Here is a 24719-nt window from a genome sequence, read left to right as displayed (position 1 = left end):
CTAGTACGCTAGGCGTACTGGATGGATCAGACCGGACGAGTCACTACTTCGGATAAGCTCCGAATTTATAATTTTATTTATTTATTTTATTTATTTAAAAACTCCAGAAATTCATAACTTCTGCATACGAGCTCCATTTTTGACGTTCTTTATATCCACGCGTAGGTGAGACTATGCTCTACAACTTTCGTTTAGACTCCGTCGGCTAATTTTGACGTTATTTTTATTATATTATTTTTAGTAGGCCGGGACAGGAAAACTCCGTTAGGATTTCACAACTCCTTCATCTGACATCCGTTTTCGTCTGTCTTTTTACCGTTGGACTACGATCGACGAGATCTTCGATTCTTGTTTAGATCGTTTCGGCTAGAAACCACTCGACCTCATATTCGAACTTTGAGCTGCATACCGCTAATTCGAAACTTCGAAAAATCATAACTTCTTCATATGAAGTCAGATTTAGACGTTCTTTTTATGCACGCTCTCGGTTTAACGTATTCTACGACTTTAGTTTAGATCTCTAAGGCCAAATATCGCTCTATCATAAATTCACTATTTACGTCGCGCTGTGTCGTGTCGGTTCTGTCGCGAAACTTCGACAGGTCATAACTTCTTCGTTATAACTCAGATTTCGACATTCTTTATATATTCGGAATCCTTGTCATGACTACTACAACTTCGTTAAGATTAATCCTTCTGAATAATCTTCCATCAGAAAGTCATTTTCGACGCTTATCGTCTCTAAATTGACTAGTCCGGATCTGCGGACATTACAATTATCTCCCCCTTAGGATGATTACATCCCGGAATCATCAACGAAATAGGACTTGTATAATGATTCCATACGTTATCTCTTCATCCTAGGTAATAACCATAACTTCTATGTTTCCTCGAAAGAGTATCTAACTCTTGGACTTCTCGATAGCAGGTAGTGCTCAATCTTGCATTTGCTCTTCGTACTATGTAGGACTTTCAGTTGTAACCTTCGAGTTACAAAATAAATTCTTATTGAGGACTCCTTCTTCTTCTTAGGATAAGTACTTTCCTTTATTTTATGTAACAGACCGATGGGTCATGTTCTAACGACCTCTCATCGTATGAAGCAACGTTTAGACTCAAGTCTCTTAGAGTCAAATTCCAGAATGGAATATACATTCCCTCATATTCTAATGTGATATAATCATATTTTAGCATGTAGCATCTCTAGCTACAAACTTCTTTATCAACGAGCGCGATGTTATCGGTCGCATTGATTTCAATCTTCTGACCTCAGTCAGATGCTACATCGAACTTGGTTCTCCGAACCACGTAACAAACTCATCGTAGTCGGACTCAATTTGATATGACCATTAGGGTCGGAATAACAACCATCTTACTAGTCATTACCGAAACAATGGTAATAACATACTTGAATAAAACGGAATCAATTACTAGCTTCTTGGTAACCTTGTGACTTTCCCTGATCCAAGTGTGAGTCATGTGCTTCCGGTAGTATAGGCCTCTACTACCATTCACACCTACTCATACTCGTCCCAAGTATTGTCTCGCAGTTAAACCAAGTCACCATACAACAACAAAAATCACACAATTATCCAACACATCGGATATTAACACCATAGATATCACATAGACATCCAAACCATAAATATCACATAGATATCAAAACCAGGGTTTATATTATATCTTGAAACGATTATACAAAGGTTCAAGTTCACCCTACACTATGCCGCTAATAGGCTACACTTCCAGATACTAACCATATCTTAGTACGAAGTTTTCATCCTTGATTTCTCGTATTGACATCTGCTTTGTCAAGGATCATGTGGAATGCCTTTGGCTTTGCTGGTTCTTTCTTCTTTGGGCAATTGATCGAGATATGCCCTTTTTCGTTACACTCATAACACACTTTCTTACTAGATGCACACTCATTGGCGTAGTGCCCAGACTTTCCACACTTGAAACATGTGACCTCCTCGCCACATCTTCCCAAATGTTTCTTCTTGCACTTATCACACCATCTTGCTTCATCTCTTCCTCCTTCGAACTTTTTCAAACCAGACTTTGAGAATTTTCTCTTCTCGTCGGATCTTGGGATCCCTCAAACTTTCGTTTCTCACCAACTTCAACCTTGTTGGCGGTTCTGCCCTTGATTATTTCTTCGACAGACTTAGCAACCCAGATGGCCGCCTCAAGGGTAGGTGTCTGGCGTATTGGCACTGTGTACTCCCATGATAGTCCCTTTGCATACCTATCTATCTTCGCCAGCTCGTCTGGGACAATGCGCAGAGCAAACTCCATCTTATCTGTGAAGGCATTGGTGTATTCATAAATGGACATGCTGTCCTTCTTTAATGTCAGGAATTGGTTCTCTAGTTCTAGCAGATCTTGGGCCGAGCAGAACTTTCGTTTGAATTGCACCAAAAATTCTGCCCAAGTCAGTTGTAGTGGCTCGTTGGGGCTTATGGTTTTCTCCAGAGTGTTCCACCAGCGAACAGCGCTGCCTCTGAACTGACGCACTGCATATGTGGTTTGTAGTTTGCCCTTGCAACCACATGTTATGAACGCCAACTCCATCTCCGATATCCAATCCATAACTCCAATTGGGTTTTCTTTTCCCGTGAAAGTTGATGACTTGCAAGTTAGAAAATCTTTGTACTTGCATCCATTTCTTTCGACCCCGTCGTCTTGGTTGTTTCTCCTAATCATTGGCAGATCAGCTTGACCAACGATCCCACTGTAGTTCCCTCCTTCCGACTGGCCTCCATTCACTTCGGGCTCTTCAACTTGTATTGAAAGGTCTTCACGATTCTGCCAAAGCAGGCGTCTAGTTTCTTCCATCTGACGATCCAACATCGTTTGAATCATCAATTGTACTCCAGCCATTGTTATCGGCTTAGGTGCTGCTACTGCAACAACTACTTGCTCAATCACAGGTGGTTGATTCCTGTTTTCGTTCACGTTTCCAACTCCACTTCTGGTTCTTGCCATTTTTGATCTATACACCGAATAATGTGAATTTAGATCCTCTTTCACGATAGACATTTAAACCATCCATATCTCTCCAAAACGTTTACATGCTAGTTCTAATACCGTAGTCATACGCTTAGAATCCTAAACACATAAGGTTTCCAGATCTGCTCGGCAACAGACCGTAGATCTGAACAAATAATATCATATATGGCAAACATATAACATTTAGCACATAAAAGCATTTTAGGCATCTTTCCTAAAATAAACTATTGCTCGTTTCAAAAATAGAACAGACACTCATCTCACAATCTTCACTTAGCATTCTAAGTTTAAGTCTAGAAATTTCCTACAAATTCCTAGTTCGTTTAAACTAATGCTCTGATACCAACTGTGACATCCCCAAATTTCACGGCCAGAAAAGACCGATTTGTTTATGCCTTGTTTTAAAATCAGAGTAATCTTTTAAAGAAAATAGTTGCGGAATTTGTTCCCAAACAAAATATGATAAAATAAGGTTTATCAAAACATTTCTCAAAGAGAATGTACTTTTCATTAAATAATGAAACCTCGGGATGTCATGTTCCGATACAGGTTTATCAAAACATTTCTTAAAGAAATGTATTTTCATTATATATCAAAACTCAGGATGTCATGTTCCGATACAGACCAAAAAGCATAAACAGTACAGTTTAACCTTACAGCAGTTATTCACAACTACTGGTCTATAATCCAAAATCTCTCGTCAAGTCAACCAACTTATACTCTTGTGTCATTACCTGTAATACAAAGAAAACTGAGTGGGTCAGGCTTGGGAGCCTGGTGAGTATATAGGGTTTTCGACCCACAATAATATAATTATTATATTCAATCATAAATCAATCAATCAATCAATCAATCAATCCAAATTACCCATCCCCATTATCTCCTTTATTTCTTAAGGATTTACCCTAAGAATCAACTACCCTTTATTCATTTATTCCTAAGGATTGACCTAAGGAATTGACACAAGTCCACCACTGCCAAGGTCCTCAAATTACAACCGGTAAACACTTATTTCAACATACTTAACGAACACCTAGTTTTAACACTCCTAGTGAACACTTAATTCAAAACATCTGGTGAATACTTAGTTCTAAAACACTTAGTGAACACACTCAGTTCAACAACACCAAGTGAACACATCTAGTTCAAAAATACTTAATGAACACATTGTGTTCAAAAATACCAAGTGAACACATAGAGTTCAAAAATACCAAATGAACACGTTGAGTTCAAACATCAAGTGAACACATAGAGTTCAAAAATACCTAACGAACACATAGAGTTCAAAAACACCAAGTGAACACATAGAGTTCAAAAATACCTAATGAACACGTTAAGTTCAAAAACACTTATTATTTCGTCTCACATCAACTATTTCATCTACCCATGTTCTACCCAACATATTTGTAGATGCAAACACATATACAGTTTAAATCTTTTAAAACCTGTATAAAACATTAATTTAACATCCATCTCAAGTAAACAAACAAAGTATAAACACATAGCACATACTTCATAGCAAATACTTCATATCTATGTGTTAGAAGAAAGTAACTACACACTCAGATTATAAGACGATGATCGGACAGCACCTCGTCTCTTAAAACAATCGTTTCCGATAAAACCGAGATGTTTTCCCAAAAACCGGGCTTCACGCGGACAGAGTTTCAGATTGAAAATATAATTTTCTCGAGAACTTCGGAGCTTCGGGACTTGCTTCGGGTGTCGGGATGATATCGGGGCTTCGGGGGTATTTCCCGCAAAGTAGAAGAAAGAAAAAGGGGTGAAAGAAGTAGAAATTAGCAAAAAGATCGGCAGCCCTCGTTATCTATTTATAGGGGTTGAACCCCGATTTACGTTGGGCATACTCCACTGTCGACATGTACGTTGGGTGTACGCCTAGTACACTGGGCGTACTGGGTGGATCAGACCGGACGAGTCACGACTTCGGATAAGCTCCGAATTTATAATTTTATTTATTTATTTTATTTATTTAAAAATTTCATAAATTCATAACTTCTGCATACGAGCTCCAATTTTGACGTTCTTTATATCCACGCGTAGGTGAGACTATGCTCTACAACTTTCGTTTAGACTCTGTCGGCTAATTTTGACTTTATTTTTATTATATTATTTTTAGTAGGCCGGGACAGGAAAACTCCGTTAGGAATTCACAACTCCTTCATCTGACGTCCGTTTTCGTTTGTCTTTTTACCGTTGGACTACTATCGACGAGATCTTCGATTCTCGTTTAGATCGTTTCGGCTAGAAACCACTCGATCTCATATTCGAACTTTGGGGTGCATACCGCTAAGTCGAAACTTCGAAAAATCATAACTGCCTCATACGAAATCAGATTTAGACGTTCTTTTTATGCACGCTCTCGGTTTAACGTATTCTACGACTTTCATTTAGATCGCTAAGGCCAAATATTGCTCTATCGTAAATTCACTATTTACGTCGCGTTGTGTCGTGCCGGTTCTGTCGCGAAACATCGACAGGTCATAACTTCTTCGTTATAACTCAGATTTCGACATTCTTTATATATTCGGAATCCTTGTCATGACTACTACAACTTAGTTAAGATTACTCCTTCTGAATAATCTTCCATCAGAAAGTCATTTTCGACGCTTATCGTCTCTAAATTTACTAGCTCGGATCTGCGGGCGTTACAGGCGAGTACTTCTTACGACTTCCGATCATCTAATAGAAGTGATTCAGCCACAGGAAAGGTAGATGACATCACAAATCTTCCAGTCTCTTTACAAGCGGTGGATCATGAGATTTCTTCAAGGGTTCAGCGCAACCATCCCATCGAAAATGTTATAGGTTCCCTAGCGGACGGAGTCAAAACCAGAAGCCAAAGTGGATGTGTTAACGAATGTCTATATTTGTGATTCACATCCCAAATCGAGCCAAAGAACGTTGAGATGGCTCTTAATGAACCTAGTTGGGTGGATGTCATGCATGAAGAGCTAAATCAATTTGAGAAGCTGAAGGTTTTTCAACTGGTAGAACTTCGTGAAGGAAAGAAGTCCCTTGACGCAAGATGGGTTTTTCGTAATAAGCAAGATGATAGAAGGCAGATAGAAGGCCTTGATTACACAGAGGTATATGCTCCTGTGGCTCGACTGGAAGCAATTCGTATCTTCTTAGCATACACCTCTTATATGGGTTTCACTGTATATCAAATGAATGTTAAAACTGCCTTCTTATACGGAGAAGTAAAAGAGGAAATCTACGTTGATCAACCTCCAGGTTTTGTCAACTCAAATTTTCGAAATCATGTGTACAAGATGGACAAGGCACTTTATGGTCTTCATGAAGCCCCTCGAGCTTGGTATGCAACTTTGACAGAGCATCTTTTAACTCATGGGTACACAAGAGGCATGATCGATCAGACGATGTTCATCAAAAGAGTGAAGGAGGACCTTATTGTTATTCAAATCTACGTGGATGATATTGTTTTTGGGTCAACAAATGATGAATTATGCAAAGAATTTGAAAATGACATGAAGATGAGGTTTGAGATGAGTTCTTTAGGCGAAATGACGATGTTTCTAGGATTGCAAGTGCGTCGGGATTCTTCGGGCATTCTACTGCATCAAGGCAAATATGTTGATGACATGTTGGAGAAATTCGATTTCAAGGATGCTAAAATTGCTTTGACTCCCATGGCTAAACGCCTATTGTTGACATCAGATCCGGATGGAGAATCGGTTGATCAAACTCTATATCGATCCACGATTGGCTCTCTGATGTATCTGACCGCTAGCAGACCAGATATACTTTTTGCAGTCTGTCAATGTGCGCGCCATCTGGCTAATCCTAAACTTTCTCATTTATTTGCTGTCAAATGAATTTTAGGTACCTTAATGGGAGGACTAAATTGGGTCTTTGGTATCCTAAAAATCGTGAATTTGATATTTATGCTTTTACTGACAGCAACTATGGAGGTTGTGACATTGACAGGAAATCTACAAGTGTTGGTTGTTAATTTTTGGGAGACAGACTGATTTCGTGGCAGTGCAAGAAACAACAAACTGTGTCCACTTCAACAACTGAGGCTGAATACATTGCTGCATCTGCTTATTGTTCTCAGGTCATTTGGATGCAATATCAACTGCAAGATTATGGTTTGAATTTTCTTGACACTCCTATCTTCTGTGATAATCCAGTTCAACATTCCAAAACCAAGCACATAGATATTAAAGTTCATTTTATACGAGACTGTTTTGAACGTAAACTCATTCATTTGGAACAAATCCATACTGATAATAATGTGGCCGATTTGTTTACAAAACCTTTTGGAAAAGCCCGTTTTGATGTGCTTGTGAGTTTTCTTAAAATGATTAGTTTTGAAGACTAAAAGTTTTTTTTTGTTTTGTATATTTTGTGTTTTATTTTTGTTTTTGTTAAATGTCACACCCCCAAACCGGAACGGCGGAAACGTTCGGGAGCGGAGGACGTCATGTTTAGTATCACAAGACATGCATCATAGTAATCAAAGTAATAAACAACCATTTCATTAGAAAGAAAGTGTTTACAGAGGATGTGGTTCACAAAACATAGACTACATATGTAAATAACAAAACAAGATATGAAGCTATTATGCTCCATCTTCTTTTTCCCCGATTTCCGTTTATAGTCCCCTCCCTTAGATGGCTCGGGAACGGGGATCATCACGCCATGGCGGACTCCATGGTCAATGAGTCTCTGGGCTAGGCGTTTGGCGCTATTGAATGTAGTTGGGTTAGAAGACAGCACATCTCCTTGAATCGGGGTAGATAAACCCCAGATGTACCTTTCTATCTTCTTACTTTCCGTGTTAACCATCCCTGGACATAGTGCTGCCAGGTCGCTAAACATGTCAGTGTAGGTCACTATGTCCGATCCGACCATAGTGTGCTCCCATAGTTCTTGTTCCAGCTTTTGAACTTCGCCCCTCGGGCAGTATTCTTTCAACATCATTTCTTTTAGGTTCTCCCAACCTATTGAGTTAGCCACTGATAGGGTCAGTGACTTAACATGGCTATTCCACCATGTCAGGGCTCTGTCGGAGAAGGTGCAGGCAGCAAACTTCACTTTGCTCCCTTCTGTGCACGAACAGATTGCGAAGACCGAATCTGTTTTTTCGAACCATCGCGTCAGAGCAATGACTCCACCATTTCCATTAAAGGATTTGGGTTTGCAGTTCATGAAGTCCTTATACGAACACTCCCTTGGGTGTCCGTGAGTAACTTCGGGGTCGGTTAAGTGGGTACCGCTACCAGTTTCGTAGGTACCACTTTTGCTGATATGAGATAGAGCAGCTGCCACAACGGCTGATATCGCTGCTTGGAGAGCAGTAGGATTGAACTGAGGAGGAGGTGGTGGAGTTTGAGTTGGAGTTATCGGAGTAGTGCGTCTGTTTGATCTGCGAGGAGGCATCTTTGCTAAACGAATACAAAGATGAGATGGAATAAGTCTATAGCAGTGGTTTATAAGCCAAAAACTGAAAGACAAGGTTATCCTAGTTCTGAGTGTATTGGGTCCTGACTTTCACGGGGTTCTGGAAACAATTCATAAAAGAGTCTATACCAAATAAACTTGATGAATCAGAAGTGGCTATCTTCGAATGAATATCTATGACTTGAATAACTGTTACCAGTTGCACGAAAAGAAAATAATCCTAACACGTAGTGTGAGCAGTGTCCCCACTAACTCATTAAGTTAAACAATATTATTATTTATTAGTGTGACGCATAAGACGTTTTGGTTACTTCGGCTGATCCTTCTTTGAAAACTTCTCATGAACTTGCTCTTGTTCCTCCTTGACTCTTTTGTTGACTGCTATGAGGAAGTGGTTGCATCTATCTGGGTTTGTCGTGCGAGAATGGAAGTGTCTAAAGAATCTATGAGATTTAAGTGAAACATTATGGGGTGATCCTTACAGAGTCCTCCTATAATTGCACAATGTATACAAGTTGTCTATAATTTAAGATTAAATAGACCTTCGAATAAGTGATCCTACTCCAAAACCACAACCAAACAAGGAACATGTAGTGAAGCATAGATCACAAATTCTAAGTCTATAAAATCTCAATTATATAAAACCTTGGAAGTATACACTCCAAAATTATAGATCTATCTGTAAGGGTCTTTTTAAGTTATCACATAAGTTATTTGTAGTGCCTAAAATACTCCTATAGTATTTTAATGTAATAAACTTGGTATGTTTCAAACTTGTTATCGTGTTATAGTATCATAAAATACTCCCATAGTATTCTAACTTTATGTTTTGATCTAGAAATCCCTTGAATAGAGTTAGGTAAGGTTTAAGACGGTTGCAACACCACATCACTCCCAAACACATGTCGGTCACATCTCGAATGAATATAGTTGATCAGGCTATATTGATCCTAGATATGATTACATAACTGTCCAAGTTTGACCGCAATGTTCAACCTTTAAATACTTTTGTTCTGTTCTTCTTGTGATACTTGTTCTAGTATGTATATATGTACAAGCATGTATGTATACTTTTATAAGGTATCGTTATATATTTAAAAATATATTATTATCCAGAGCACTTCGGCCCCATTGCATTTATAGTTGTATATCTTTTATCGGTTGATATACTTAGTTCACTATAAACAATGCTTTGATACCAATCCGTCACACCCCCAAACCGGAACAGCAGAAATGTTCGGGGGCGGAGGACGTCATGTTTAGTATCACAAGACATGCATCATAGTAATTAAAGTAATAAACAACCATTTTATTAGAAAGAAAGTGTTTACAGAGTATGTGGTTCACAAAACATAGACTACATATGTAAATAACAAAACAAGACATGAAGCTATTATGCTCCATCTTCTGAATCCCAGTGCGCGTACCTGTATACTGGTCTCCTGAGAATACAAGTTATTTTGAAAGAGTAGATCAGCATTTAAGCTGGTGAGTTCATAAGATTTTAGTGATGTAAGTAAGTTGTAAGTTCTTTTTAGAAAAGTTCGCATGTTCCTCCAAAAAATCCTATATTTCTTGATTTGATGAAAGATAAGTAAAAATGACTCTACAATCCTTTCTATGAGTACTAAATGGATACAAGTTATATAAAACCCAGAGTAATCGATTGTGTGTATCTGCCCTAAGCCCACAACCAAACAAGGAACAGGGAATGAGGTGAAAGGCACACATCACATTGTTTGTTAGATCATCGTTGTATATAACCCTGGCGTATTCACTTGGTACTCATGGAGTTAACTGCAATAGTTCATTTGTATTTGATGAAAACATTCTTTAAGAAAACCCTTATTTCTTTTAGTAAAAATGGTAACCACAATGGTTCCTTCTATAATCACTTAGTTTATACTAGCTATATATAATCTAATATCGAATAGATAGTTAGTTGTGTGAATATGCCCTAAGCCCACAACCAAACAAGGAACGGGAAGTAAGGCGGAAAGCACACATCCAACTACCTATCGGGTATTAATTATATATAACTCTGATGTATAAACTAAGGTATTATAGAATTAACCACCTAAGGTCCTTTAAGTTATACTGGTTTAATAAAATGAATTAAACCCTTTACTGGTAAGTTTCTAGTTTTTTCTACCAAATGTTCTATTTGAAAAGTATGTTTTGTACTAGAAAACGGTGTATTGAATTTGTATAATAAGACCTGGCCCATACCTGGTACTCCTTATGATTACTTGGTGTATACGGAATATATATATAGCTAAGATCGGGTAGATAGTAGGCTGGGTGAATCTGCTCTAAGCCCACAACCAAACAAGAAATAGGAAATGGAGCGGAAAACACACATCCTACTACCTGTCGGATCCGATTAATATAAACTCCTGATGTATAAACTAAGGAATCATAAAGTTAGCATTATAGGCCCCTTCATACTGAATGTACTAGACTCGACTGTTCTGTTTGTCGCTTGTATTGATGTAAGTTTCCCAAGAAATTACTGAATCACTTACTACCTTAAAACCAATTTATTAGTTAAGGTTAAAATGTGATGTGATTATAACCATACTGACACGTTTATTAACACGACGACCTAATGGCGCCGAAATGATGTGATATTTGTCACCCGTAGACTTGCAAGTCCCACTGTAGCTAGCAGCAAGGTGTGGGGTGTCAATCCCGTATAGATCTACACACAAACTCATGCTCTCCCTCCAGGAGACTCTGGTTACAAAACGCAACCTAGCAAGTATATTGCTAAGTCGTGAAGTAGTGGCTCACATTAATGTTATAGTATTCTTGTATTAGTATTGTATGTTCTCTTTGTTCTAGTGTATTGTATGTTCTCTTTGTATAGTGTATAGTATGTTCCTCCCTGTTTCTCATTATAGTATGTTCCTTCCTGTTTCTCATTATAGTATGTTTGAACTCCTAAACTATACCTATTATAGTTTACTAGTATGTTTACTTGAACTGATACTATCTTGAAGAAAAGACTCATTTTATCTACTAAGTTATGATTGTACTTTAAAAACGGAGTTTTGTAAACTAAAAAGTAACATAACTTTAAAAGAGTTTTTGAAATGTTTTGATCACTTATAAGTACATAAGCAATCCTTTGAAAGATGTTTATAACAAAACATTTACACAATTATCATTGTGTCAAACTTGTATCCCCCCCCTAAAAGCATTTAAAACAGTTTAAAAGATTGATTATAAGGGTATGAACTCACCTTATGTAGGTGATTCAATCGAATATGCGCGTAAGGATGAGAAGTTCCACGAATGAATTCCCGAGACACAAACAAGTCCTAATGACATATAATGGCATATATTGGCATGAATTTAGTGTTTAAAGCAACTAACATGCAAGGAAACACCCTTAGGGACTAAGAAACACTTGGACTAAGTGTTAGAATCACATGTGATTCATCAAAGGGGTGTTTATGGCCACAACTAGGTGTTTACGGCCATGATGTTTACGGTCTAGGGTGTTTACGACCAAGGGGTTTACGGCCAAGGGAGTTTACGGTCGTAAACTCCTGGAGATCACCCTCAAATCGTTTGTTCTAGGTATTTAGGCTAATGATTCTACTAGGTAGCAAGTGTATGGAAGGAATACTCACGATTTAGAAGCTTGGGAGGGGGTTCACGGTCCAAGAACTAGTGAGTGTTCTTGGTGTTCTTGGTGAAAGTTGATGATCTTGAGGATCTAACCAAAATAGGTGATTTCATGGATGAATCATGACATGCTTACAAGGCCAAGAAGGAATAACAAGAAGGATGGATGAATTACTTACAATTTTTGAAGATCAAGACGAAGATCCTTATGATACTTGAGAGAAAATTCAAGTGTTCTTGAGGTGAAAGTGTAAGAAATGAAGAAAAGTGAAGGAATATGATACTTAGGGGCATGAGTTCACGGCTAGCAAGAGTTTACGGCCGTAAACTCCTTGAGATGGAGTTTATGGCTTGAATGATGTACAGTGAACTCAAGCAGATACTTCCTAACACTCATTCCTTGGATGCATTAGGCTTAGAACTCATTAGAATGACCCTTAATAAGACTAAAAGGCAAAAGAATTTAGTCTGACTTTTGGTTGATTGAATTGACTTTATCCGACAAAATTTTTTGGGTTGTCACATTAAATTTGTTCATATTTCTCCTCTATGCACAAATTTAGGGGGAGAATTAAAACCAAACAAAAAATCATAAAAATCATAAAATCCAAAAATCCAAAAATATGTTTATTTTATTTATGCTTTTATTTCTTTTTCAGAAAAATCAAAAATCCAAAAATATTTTTTTTTTCTGTTTTTGAGCGTATTTTAATTTTATTTTTTATTCTTAAGTTATTTTTATTGTGTGCTAAGTTTATTTTATTTTTATTTTTATCTAAAAAAAGTTTATTTGTCTTAAAACGCGAATTCAAAAGTAGAAGATACTCAAGGAGACTGTGTTGAAATTTTCTGTGCAAAAAGAGACATTGAAAGGAATTAAAGGAATTATACTTCACACTACTTTCACAAGGAATTGAAGGCATGAAATTGTACAAACTGTCAGTTAGGCAGTTTCTTTTTAAGAACTGTCGTATTTAAAGAATTGAAAGTTTGAAACTGTACAGATTGTCAAAATTGGTCTTGTCAGTTATCTTTACCTAAGAATTGTCACGGCACCAGGGCGGTTCACCCAACCGGGAAATAGATATCGATGAACATCCCGCCCAGGGTCTTGACATTTCTTTTGTCATGCAAAACTGTGGAGACTCAAATGTATTTTCGGATACATTCTCCATAGGTAAGGAATTAACAGTTATTGGCACTAGGGCGATGTACCTCGCAAGGCACAATTATCGCTGAATATCCCGCCAAAGGGCCTTGACCTCGTGTCATGCTAAACTGTGGAAATATGTCTTCGGATATTTTTTGTCACATGATGGTTTTGTGAGTTATTACTAATTAACTCTCACTGGCACTAGAATGGTACACTCAGCTGAGATTCAGAAACCATTAAACATCTCGCCAAGGGCCAAGTTAACTTGTTAACTTGAAAAACTGTATTGAGATCTTTGATTGAGGATATGCAGGGGCTAACATCAAAAATAGTCTTGAGTAGTTCTCCGATACTCAACAAATCGCAGTGCGTGCCTCCGTGTTCACACAGATACTGCGAGTAGTCTCCATCTGAGCCAAGGTTGGGTCCTTGAACAACTGTGGTGAGAAGGGTCCTTATGACTCTGATCTACAGGGACTTTTTAGTCATGGTTAATTTTCAAGACACATGTGATAAGGGTGAGCAAAGGCGGGTACCCGGCCAAAATGATAGGAACCGGAACCGAAACTGGAATCGCCAGTTCCTAAAATACTAGAACCGAAACCGGAACCGCCTTCATCGGTTCTTTAGATTTAGGAACTGGTCCCGGAACTGGTTAGAAGCTGTTCCAACACCGGGTACCCAGTTTAAAAATACTTCTAAAATTTTCTCAATATAATCATGATTATAATACTCATAATTAACAGTTCGAACCTTTTATTCGAAAAAAATTGTTCAAACCCACCTCTTTTAGACATAAACTTGTTTAAACTGGTTCAAATTATTAACACTCCTTGGCAGCCCACAAAGTTAGGCACACCTAAGAAAACCATCAAGGCTTTTTCCTTCTAATTGAATGACAAGCATTCCATTTTATAAGGAGTTGTATTCCTCTTTTTTCCTTCCCACGAACGATGTGGGATAGGAGGATTGAAATCTTTCTTTATTACTTCATCGCCTAAATTTTTTTCATTTACATTTGTTTTACATATAATTTTGCTTAAATATATAAGTGGCTGACTATTAATTATTTTGTAGTATCCACTGTGCTTCATATAAACAAACATAAGTGGTTGAAAACCTTAATTGATTCTTGTCTCAATGTGGAGATTTAAATCTCAAGATCTATACAACTGGATTACATGAAATTCATTTTAATATCAAAGCTCCATTAGGAAAATTAGGTAAAAAATGATAACTTTAATTCACTTCAATTCCAACGAAAACATAATATTAAATCTGAAGTTTTCAAACGTGATGTATAATTGATTATATATATATATATATATATATATATATATATATATACACACACACACACACACACACACACACACATACACACACACACACATGAACCGACACTGGCGGGTACCCAACGAGTAGCGGTTCCGAAAAAATAGGATCTGGAACCGGAACCGCTTAAGGCGGTTCCAAAAATTTAGGAACCGGAACCGGAACCGCTTAAGCCGGTTTCGCTTCCAGAACCGGCGGTTATGAGGCGGTTCCGGTTCCGAAAGCGGGTACCATATTCCACTGCTCACCCCTATATGTGATCGACAAAGAATTTTCATTCAAATGAACAAGAAGTGAAGATTATTTTTCAACACACAACCTTCAACCACAGAAGTAAGGTGAAGCTGTATTTGAAGTTATGTGCCGAGTTGCATTGAATCCTCCTCAATCAATTTGCTGCTATCTATGAACTTGCTGAAGTGATCCAGAAGAATCAGTCTCTCTGTTATTATCTCTGAAGTTTTTCAAAGCTTAAAGTGATGATTTTCAAGAACGTATACAAGAAGCCTCTTTACCCAATGTACGTTCAAAGTCAAATTTTTAAAGGAAGTCCAACTATTCAAGATGAAGTCATTCATGTAGAATTTCATATGCTGATCTTGAAGTTGTGAAAAAATCGAAGATAAAAGCTGAAGGTCAAGAACAAAGAGAAGATTGAAAAGAAAATAAAGCTATAAACCAAGGGGGAGATTGTTAGGACATGATTTATGGTTTATATTTTGCTTTTGATGACTTTTAGAGTTCTCGGTTTAGGACCGAAAACACCATGTTTTCAGTGGTGTTTGGACCGAAGTCACCATGTGATTTCGGTGGGCTTCATGAGGGTTTCAATTGGATTTTGGATTGGGCCTTTGTAATTAGGTCTTAGTATAAATAGTATTGTTTTAGCCGTGAAAACAGTTAGTCATTCTAAGGAACTGAGATCGTGTTTTAGCGGAAAAGAGAGAACCGAGAGCTATTAAGAATCTTATGTACTAGACTATTCTTGAATATAGTGTGCATTGAAGATTCGATAATTGTGTTCTTAATTCATAATAACTGTTTTGCATTAATCACTTGACTGGGATTCCGCACCACTTTTGTGATTTCGATTGATACTCAAGAACGGGTTTTACAATCTTCCAGCTAACTCATGTAAGAAACCATGCAAACCCCATATATACGTGACTTCTGACCACTTTCCCTTTTGCATCCTGCACTTTCGCAGCCAATGCTTTCGCATCCAAAAGCCAAAACTAACCATTTGCAGTCACCTTCCTAAGCTTCGCATTCGTAATGACTCTTCCTGGTTTCGCATCCACTACTTAACACTTGTGATAGGTTGCGATTGTTTGCATCCATTCGCACCCGATCGCATCCAACATGTGACTTAGACTGTGAATGGTTGTGATTCACATTCGCATCAATAAATCACTATGAATATTGTATGTAGGTAGTCCCTCTTAAAAGGACATTATATATAAAGATAACAAATAATAAACAACCTATGAATGTATGAAGCGAAATATTTTTTTTGGCAAAATAATACAATTCGTTGTAAAAACATTAGAAAAATTAAATAAACAATTCAATTTAGGAACAAAAATATTTTACCACACATCTAATTGCCACAAAATAGAATTGGAAACGATCCATTATATCAGTTTTGATGTTGGTGTAACTGTGAGAGTTTTTCATCCCAAAATTATGCAAGTAAACATGCAAGTTGACAAAGTTTTCTTCATGATTGTTGTATGAGAAACTCATTTATAAGTTGTTATAAAACAATAAATCATGAATTTTGGTTGTAAGTAAACTGAATTGGAAATACACATGTTTATATGGCCAATGTGTGTCAAGAATTTGTGTCCGCCTGTCCGGGGTACGTAATCAATCCTTACTATCAATCCTATATGTACAATTTTGAATATAGTGGTTCGGGATTGACTATGTTATTCCGGAATATGGCCACAAATTGAATCACTGCCTACCGCATCAGTCCGGAATGCATCATAGTTCTCTGAAATACCTTATTCCAAAAAAAAAATAGTCATTTTTATTATTTTCATTAAAAAGATATTTTATAACAGAAAGCTTCATTTCCCATTTAAATATTTTGTTATTAGCAAGTGTTAACCTTTGATTTAAAACAAAATTAAATTTGAAAGTTGAAATGGCCAAATGGGATAGCGTATGACAAATTGGTATATGTTGGGAAGGGAAGAAGGGGTCAGTCCTGATCCGGTCAAAATTAAGCTCTGAAATGGAAAAACAGCTGTGCCTCTGCCTGTGACTTTGACTTTCCAACTCCTCTTCCAATCAAGAACAACAGCTGCACCTCTCTTCGTAGATCTGGTGTACGACCTCCCAACTGGTGACATCTCTATCCCTATTTCCATTTCAATCGATGTAAATTCTAGTTCGGGTTAGCAATTTATTTAGGGTTTTTCACTATGATAGTGTTAAATCATATTTAGGGATCTCCCTGATCTGGAGTTCCATTTGCTCTTGAGCTGATCGGTTATAATCTTGTACTTTTTTTTGTTGAAAAATGGGTTCGATTCGTAATACAGTCTACTATTGTTGTGTGTGGAATGGGGGAAAAGTTTTGTATTCATACAACAGTGGGGGAGATCACGAGATTGAAAATTTGGCTGCTTTATGTTTGGAAAAAGCTCCTTCTCATCACAAATGGTACTTTCAGACCATGTTCAAGAAAACTTTCGGGTTCCTAATGGAAGATGGGTATGTCTATTTTGCCATAATAGATTCGACTCTTGGTAACCCTGGAAACCTCGACTTCTTACAACATCTTAGAGACGAGTTCAAGAAAGTTGCTAAAAAGGGATCAAATCTAAGCTTTACAAATCTGAATAATTCAGTCGTTTTGCAAGAACAGTTAGTCCCAATTATTCGTCGATTAATTGCCTCGTTAGAACATGTAACAGAGACGACATCACCTTACAATGAAGGTCTCTCTCCTTCCCCTATAAGCAATGATAACAATGGTAATCATGATAATGGGATTTCAACAAAAGCCCCTTTATTGGGAAAATCCAGCAAACAAGAGAAGAGAAAGATGAGGGATCATGTGATTACAGTGAGAGAAAATGGGGTGGCGGAGGATCACCGAAAGTCTGCAGATAAAGGGGGCACAAAGGCGGATTTGGCAAGTTTGGATTCTATTAATGAAGTTGGATCTATGACAGGTGTCACTTTGACAAAAGAAGTAAGTTCAATGAGTAGATCGAATACTCAAAACATAAGAAATAAATGGTGTCGTCAAGTTCGTATTGTTCTTGCCATTGATGTTGCAGTTTGTTTGATTTTGTTTGTTGTTTGGATAGTGGTGTGTCGGGGTACTGAGTGTATTCGTTAAGGAAATTCGCATTCGCGCATATTTCTTCTTTGAAATTAGTATATGGAAGCTGCACGTGATTCCCGATTTGAGATTCAAATTTTACAAGGTATGGGGTTCTTGATTATTGTTCATAACATCTTTGTTGTTTGAATATTTTTGTACATTTTTTTTTGAACATCTATTTAATGTACATTATCTTGTTGCCATGAAATCTAAAAGCTATTTGATGGAGGTCTTGTGATTGATCCTTGACTCTTATGTAAGTCTCTTGTTACAATATGAGGAGTCTATGGGAAGAGGCATGAAAAATGCGTTGTAGTGATTATAAATATTTGTTTCTATAAGTGATAAGTACATCCTTCTAATACATGTGATGGACTTGTGTATACATCATGATCTTTGGGTCAGACATTTTTTTCGTTGTTAATGATGTATGAGAACATGGTTGCTTATACCAAGTTTGAATCCACACACTGAGTGTGCTTCAATGAGTGGTTGAAACTTAAAAAATGTTTGGGGCTAGCCCATTTGACTAAGAAGGTGTTTATAACAAGGAGGTCATAGGTCATAGGTTCAATTTTAGACATATACTTCTAAAAAATAAAAAATAAAATAATGTTAATCGATTTTGCTCGTGGCTTTTAATGTTTATTATATACTTTTTTGATGTTTTCAAGGTTTGTTATTGATGATTTACATGTTCAATACCTAGAATATGTGGCTAGAATATGTGGCTAGTACTATGTGGGCTTTATTAATGTGACTAGTTTTTGTACTAAATAAAACTTATGGACCAAGTGCCTGGAATTTAGGTGTTAGTGTTAGTTTAAGAGTGAATTATATATTTTTATTTGTCAAGTTAAAAAAAAACATTATGGATAAAGAATTAAAGATCATATGGACCACCTTGTTATGTTATATATTACTATACTAAAATGGGCCTACCAAAAAGAATACAGCATATTATCTGGACGTCTACGTCGTATCTGTCCTAGGACCTATTATCTGAGACAAAAGTTGTGAAATACTAGCAATTTTGTAAGTACATATATTTTTATTCACCCCAAGCTCAATATGTTTCCATGTAAAAAAACTCACAAGTGTTCAATCTCTCACATTCGTCATAAGCACATATCAAATTAGATTTTTTTTTATCCCACAGAAAATCCGATCCGGATTTATAATAATCGGTTTGGCAATATACGGTTCGGATATAAGCGATCTGTCAAGAATGAACTGGATCAAGTTTTAATTTGAAATCGGATTTTTTTCCTAGATTTTTATTCGGATAAAACAAAGGGGTATTCACTAAAATAGCAATAAAAGAATGAATCTTATTTCAAGATAACCACGTTCGATATGTAATTATCTTGATATGTGAACTACTCATCCGAAAAAAGCTTGCGGTGATTAATGAAATTCGCGATAACAAAATTTTGTAATTTATTAATGATTATGTGAACTACTCACCCGATCAAAAGTATAGCTAGTATTTCTGGTTCATTAAGATTCGATAAAAAATGCTCCCAAAGGAAGGGGAATGAACGAAGGTGCAGCGGCGAAAAAATACAGCAACGGTGAACGACGATCATCTAACTAGCTTTTACGTTGTTGGCTTCCCGAGTGAGACGACGAAAGGAGATCTATGGAAGCCGTTTGGACGCTATGGTCAGGTGGTGGACGTATACCTGGGAAGGAAAAGAGACTACCGGCGACAATTTTTTGCATTCGTGAGATTCATGGGAGTAGGAGACGAGAAGAGTTTGGAAGGCAAATTACAAGGAATCAAGTATAGGAACGTTATTCTAAACATTAATCTCTCAAAACACCGAAGGCAACCGGTGAAAAAAACCTCTCACCCGCAAACACAACATCAGGCAGGTGGCCCTCCGCCTCCTCCTCTCCACCCACTGAATGGATGGAGAGATAGACGAACTTTTGCTCAAGTTATCTCAAATACAGCCGCAACACTAGTACAATCCACTGCTACTATAAACTTAAACTCACAGACGTGCATGAAGGAATGACTGAAAAAAAAGGTCTTGATTGGAGAAGCACATAGTCTAGACCATATTGGAAATCTTTCGGCCTCGCTCCTGATGAGTGACAACACAAAATATCTTGGCGGGCTAAGAATGGCTATAAAATTCGGTCATTCGAGGGAAGAAAGGAAATTCTTGGAAGATAAAAACAGATGGCAAGATTGGTTTAAATGGATGATACTTCCAGACCAACATTTGCTACAGTATGAAAGAAGAACGGCATGGATAAAGATTCTTGGATTACCGCTTAGGCTCTGGGAGGAAGAAAATTTCACCATGATTGCGGGAAGCTTAGGAAAGGTAATAGCGCCCTTTAACGAAATATCAAAAAGACGTGATTACTCAATGGGTAAAGTTGGGATATTAACATCTCGAACTAAATGGATCAACGAGGAAGTAACGATAATAGCAGATGGAAAAATAATCATTGTGGGTGTAATGGAATATACAGATGACTGGTCACCTTTTCGTCCACTGCCATTCGATAAGGTGGAAGAGGAGTCTGACAAAGATGAGATAGATGTCGATGAAGATGATGACGAGGTAGAAGGAGTCTCAGATACTTGGATGGGGGAATACAATAATAGCAAAAAAGAAGATGGTGAATTTTGGCCGGAAGATAATTACGTGGATCCTCCGGTGATGAATGATACAGTAGCCGAAGAGTCGCCGATGGTTGAAACTGAACGTGATCGGAGTCGGACTCCAAATAGCACTCCGTTGAAGGTCCATCTAGTTGACTCATAAAACGAAGGTGCAATAAATGATCCTATTGCTATCGGTGGAACTCCTATTATTGTTGAAACGATTGAAATCCCCGACAATAGGCCTGGTATGCATGCAGGAAGAGGATACAGGTGGCACGATGCCAATTAATCATTAGGATGAATTTTAAAAAACCCAGGCTCAACATAATGAATTTGGGCCAGTAGTAAATCCATTTGGGCCTATTCAAAACCTAGTCCCCCTTGGGTGCTTTGGGCCATTCCCAAACTCGCTTAAGACTTCTTTTCTAACTACAACAAAGGGGCATGAATTGGAGACCGGAAATAAATCAAACAACGTTGAGCTATGGATCAGGAAGAGAAAACGAATCAAATGTGCTACCAAATCTCCCCACTCCACAACCCCTAGCACCCCAATAATCAATTGTTGTCTGTCTCAATTGGAACATATGGCGCACACGAATTCGGGTTATGCATCCACTAAACCAGTTGAAATGTCGGTATCGGACACGTTGGAACCAGATGAAGCTAAGCGAACAGTAGAAATTGGGGCTGAGCTGGGATTCCAGATTGAAGTAGATAGTCGTATCTTAGAGCAAGTCATCGGTGAAACTGGCGTTCAACAAAATATCCCATGAATTGTATGTCGCTAAATATTCGTGGGATCGGGGAGGATGTTAAAGTACAATGGATTAGAAGACTAAAAATCAGACAGAAAATCAACTTTTTGGGGTTGCAATAAACTCAACTTTCGGATCATACAACTATAAACATCAAAGGGTGCTGGGAATCGAAGGCATTTGATTATGAAGGTATGGATTCCGATGGTAGATTTGGTGGAATGGTATCAATTTGGGATACAAAACATTTTAAAAAACTTGAAGTAATTAAATCTAGAAGGTTCTTGATTGTTATTGGCTCATGGGCTGGGATCGATGGGAATACTGTGTTCGCAAATATATATGGCCCACAATGCACTTCTGAAAAGAAAACATTATGGAATGATCTCATACAAATTAAACGAGTGAAGGCAGGTAACTGGCTGATATTTGGAGATTTCAATGTAGTCCGGAGGCAGGAAGAAAGATTTAACTCGCATTATTGTCCTAATAACGCAACTGCATTCAATTGCTTCATAAACAATGCTCGTGTCCAAGACTTTAACATGGGAGGTGAGAGATGTACATACATGACAAGAGTGGGGGTGAAACTTAGAAAGTTGGATAGATTCCTTGCTTGTGACAGATTTCTGAATGCATTCCCTTTACTAATGTAACGACCCATCCTAGAGAAATATCATATCACTGCCCAATCATGATTACCACCAAGGTGGTGGACTTTTTCCCCCTGCCTTTCAAATTCTTTAACTCTTGGCTAAAAGTTGAAGGAATTGATGAAGTTGTTTTGAATGTGTGGAATGGATTCAATGGCTACGAATCAGCAGATGTATACGTGACTGCAAAATGTAAATTTTTGAAGGATGAAATTAGGCCATGGAGGAATGAGAAGCATCTAAAAGAAAACCATGAGATATTTAATTTGAAAGATACGATTGCAAAACTTGAGAAGCTGGCTGAAACTCATATGTTAACTAAATCCGAATTAGAGTCGAGAAGTAATGGATTACAAAGGATATTATCACTCGAAAAAATGGCTGAATTGGATGTAAAACAAAAGGCACGTATGAAGTGGGCGGTGGATGGTGATGAAAATACAAAATTCTTCCATGGACACGTCAATAGTAAAGGAAGAAAAAATTGCATTAATGGACTGATGACAAATGGAAGATGGTCAACTGAAGCTAATGAGATCAAGATGGAAGCACTCCAGTTCTTCCAGAATAAGTTCAGGGAGTCTTGGGTGTCTCGCCCAAAGCTGATCAATTCCAATTTTAAAACATTGTCGATGATGCAGGAAATCAGACTTGAAGCACCACTTACCTTGGATGAAGTCAAAGGAGCGGTGTGGGCCTGTGGCAAGGAAAAAGCACTAGGCCCCGATGGGATTACTTTTAAACTGATTAAAAAATATAGTTCCATATTCTCAAATGATATCATGAGGTACGTTAGGTATTTTGAAGATCGTGGGACTTTAGGGAAGGGGTGTAATTCATCGTTCATTACCCTTTCCCCCAAAGTTAAAGATCCAACTACACTAAATGAGTTTCACCCCATCAGTTTAGTTGGATGCATTTACAAAATTGTTTCAAAGATCCTTGTTATCATAATAAAAGCAGTCATGGGAGATGTTATCGGGGAGGTTCAATCAACATACATGGAGGGAAGAAACATACTTGATGGACCCCTAATCATGAATGAGATAAGTGGCTGGGCAAAGAAAACCAAAAAGAAAATATTGTTATTCAAAGTCGAATTCGATAAAGCCTTTGAATCGATTAATTGGGAGTATCTGGATTCTGTTGGATTAGGTGTCTAAGCCCATAACTATAATTGGTATGTACTTGAAATTAATTTGGAATTAATTTTGGGATTAAAGGAACTGATTGAAATTACGAGGACTGGTTTTGCAAATCAATTATAGTTGCAAAGTTGGGCTGATGGACTCCTTTACATGGAGTGGACGAAATCTATAGGAGGCCCTATAGAATTTCTTCCAAGGCTTCTAGGAAGTAGGTCCATGGACTGCTTAAGGCCTAAGCAATCATATTAAGGTTTCCACCTGAAAGCCCTAACAGACTCAACTATATAAAGAACCCCTTGGCATGTGATTTTTGGCCTATGAATTCTAAGAGAAACCCTAGCCGAAAATCATAGTGTTCTACCCTCTCTCTCTCACTCATCCTTTGCTATTGGTGTTTGTGACTCCATTAGAGGTGCAACACTTGAGGCACTAAAGCTTTCAAGAGTCAAGATCATCCAAGGAATACTTGTTATTACTAGATTACAAGCAAGATAACATTCTAACCCTAGTTTTCATATAGATCTCGAAAATTGTATGCTAGTATTAGGGTTATTGCTTTGGAACTTGTATTTGCATGTATAACTAGAGAAAAACCTAGATCCAAAGCAATTAGGGTTGCATGAACACATAGGAATGTTGTTGTGCTCAAAACCCATCAAATTCGACTATGGAGCAAATATGATTTGGTAACAAATGGAGAGCATGGATTCGCGGATGTTTGTCTTTAGCTCGTACTTCGGTTTTAATCAATGGAACGCCTACCAAGGAATTTCGTATGACTAAAGGCGTTAGACAAGGTGATCCCATATCACCTTTTCTTTTTATAATTGCAATGGAGGGTCTAAATGTTGCTATGAATTCGACAGTCGAGAAAGGAGTATTCCAAGGCATAAAGATTCCTGGCCCTGGTCCAATAATCTCACACCTATTCTATGCTGACGATGCCCTATTTGTAGGGGAGTGGTCGAGATCAAATCAAAAAAAAATCTAGCCCGAATACTTAGTTGTTTTCATGTCTCTTCAGGCCTTAAGGTGAACTTTCATAAATCAAAAGTGGTTGGGATTGGAGCATCTGTGCATGAAACATTCCAATGGGCCTCCATACTCGGTTGTGAAGCGGGTTATCTCCAATTCACTTATCTTGGAGTCCCCGTTGGTGCTAATATGAACCTGGTAAAGAATTGGCAGCCTATCATCGACAAATTCCATGCCAAGCTCTCATCTTGGAAAGCTAGAACTCTCTCATTTGGAGGACGACTAACTCTCATAAAGTCAGTGTTGGGAAACTTGGCCACATATTACTCTCTCTTTTCAAAGCTCCTCATGGGGTTATTGAAAAACTCGAGAAAATAAGAAGAAAGTTCTTATGGGGCGGTTGTGAAGATAAGAAGAAGATACATTGGGTGGCTTGGGCGAAAGTCATAGAGTCTAAAAAGAATGGAGGCTTGGGAGTTGGATCGATTAAAGCCTTAAGCATTGTGCTTATAGTTAAGTGGTGGTGGAGATTAAAAACTGAGCCTAATAACCTGTGGGCTAGTGTTATATATGGTATTTCATAATCTGCATAACAAGCCAATTGAATACCTATAAAAAAAGCATTGGTGGTG

At 37.7% G+C, this 24719-nt stretch overlaps 1 protein-coding gene across 1 annotated transcript; it reads left to right on the top strand.

The window, feature by feature from the left end:
* The first annotated feature begins 16763 nt into the window (after nt 1-16763).
* LOC145108595 (phytolongin Phyl1.1-like) lies at nt 16764-18155 on the top strand. The gene has a single exon (XM_079045629.1). It carries the CDS (start codon nt 17115-17117, stop codon nt 17940-17942), a length of 828 nt encoding a protein of 275 aa, XP_078901755.1. The 5' UTR covers nt 16764-17114; the 3' UTR covers nt 17943-18155.
* The last annotated feature ends 6564 nt before the right edge of the window (nt 18156-24719 follow it).

Source organism: Lactuca virosa, chromosome 4 (genome assembly GCF_052849685.1).
Source record: "Lactuca virosa cultivar CGN04683 chromosome 4, Lactuca_virosa_CGN04683_v6, whole genome shotgun sequence".
Classification (NCBI taxonomy): Eukaryota; Viridiplantae; Streptophyta; class Magnoliopsida; order Asterales; family Asteraceae; genus Lactuca; species Lactuca virosa.
This window is presented reverse-complemented; position numbering and strand designations above follow the sequence as displayed.

What these genes read in the sequence shown, in the direction of transcription:
- LOC145108595 (XM_079045629.1), top strand. Translation starts at nt 17,115, where the DNA reads ATGGGTTCGATTCGTAATACAGTCTACTATTGTTGTGTGTGGAATGGG.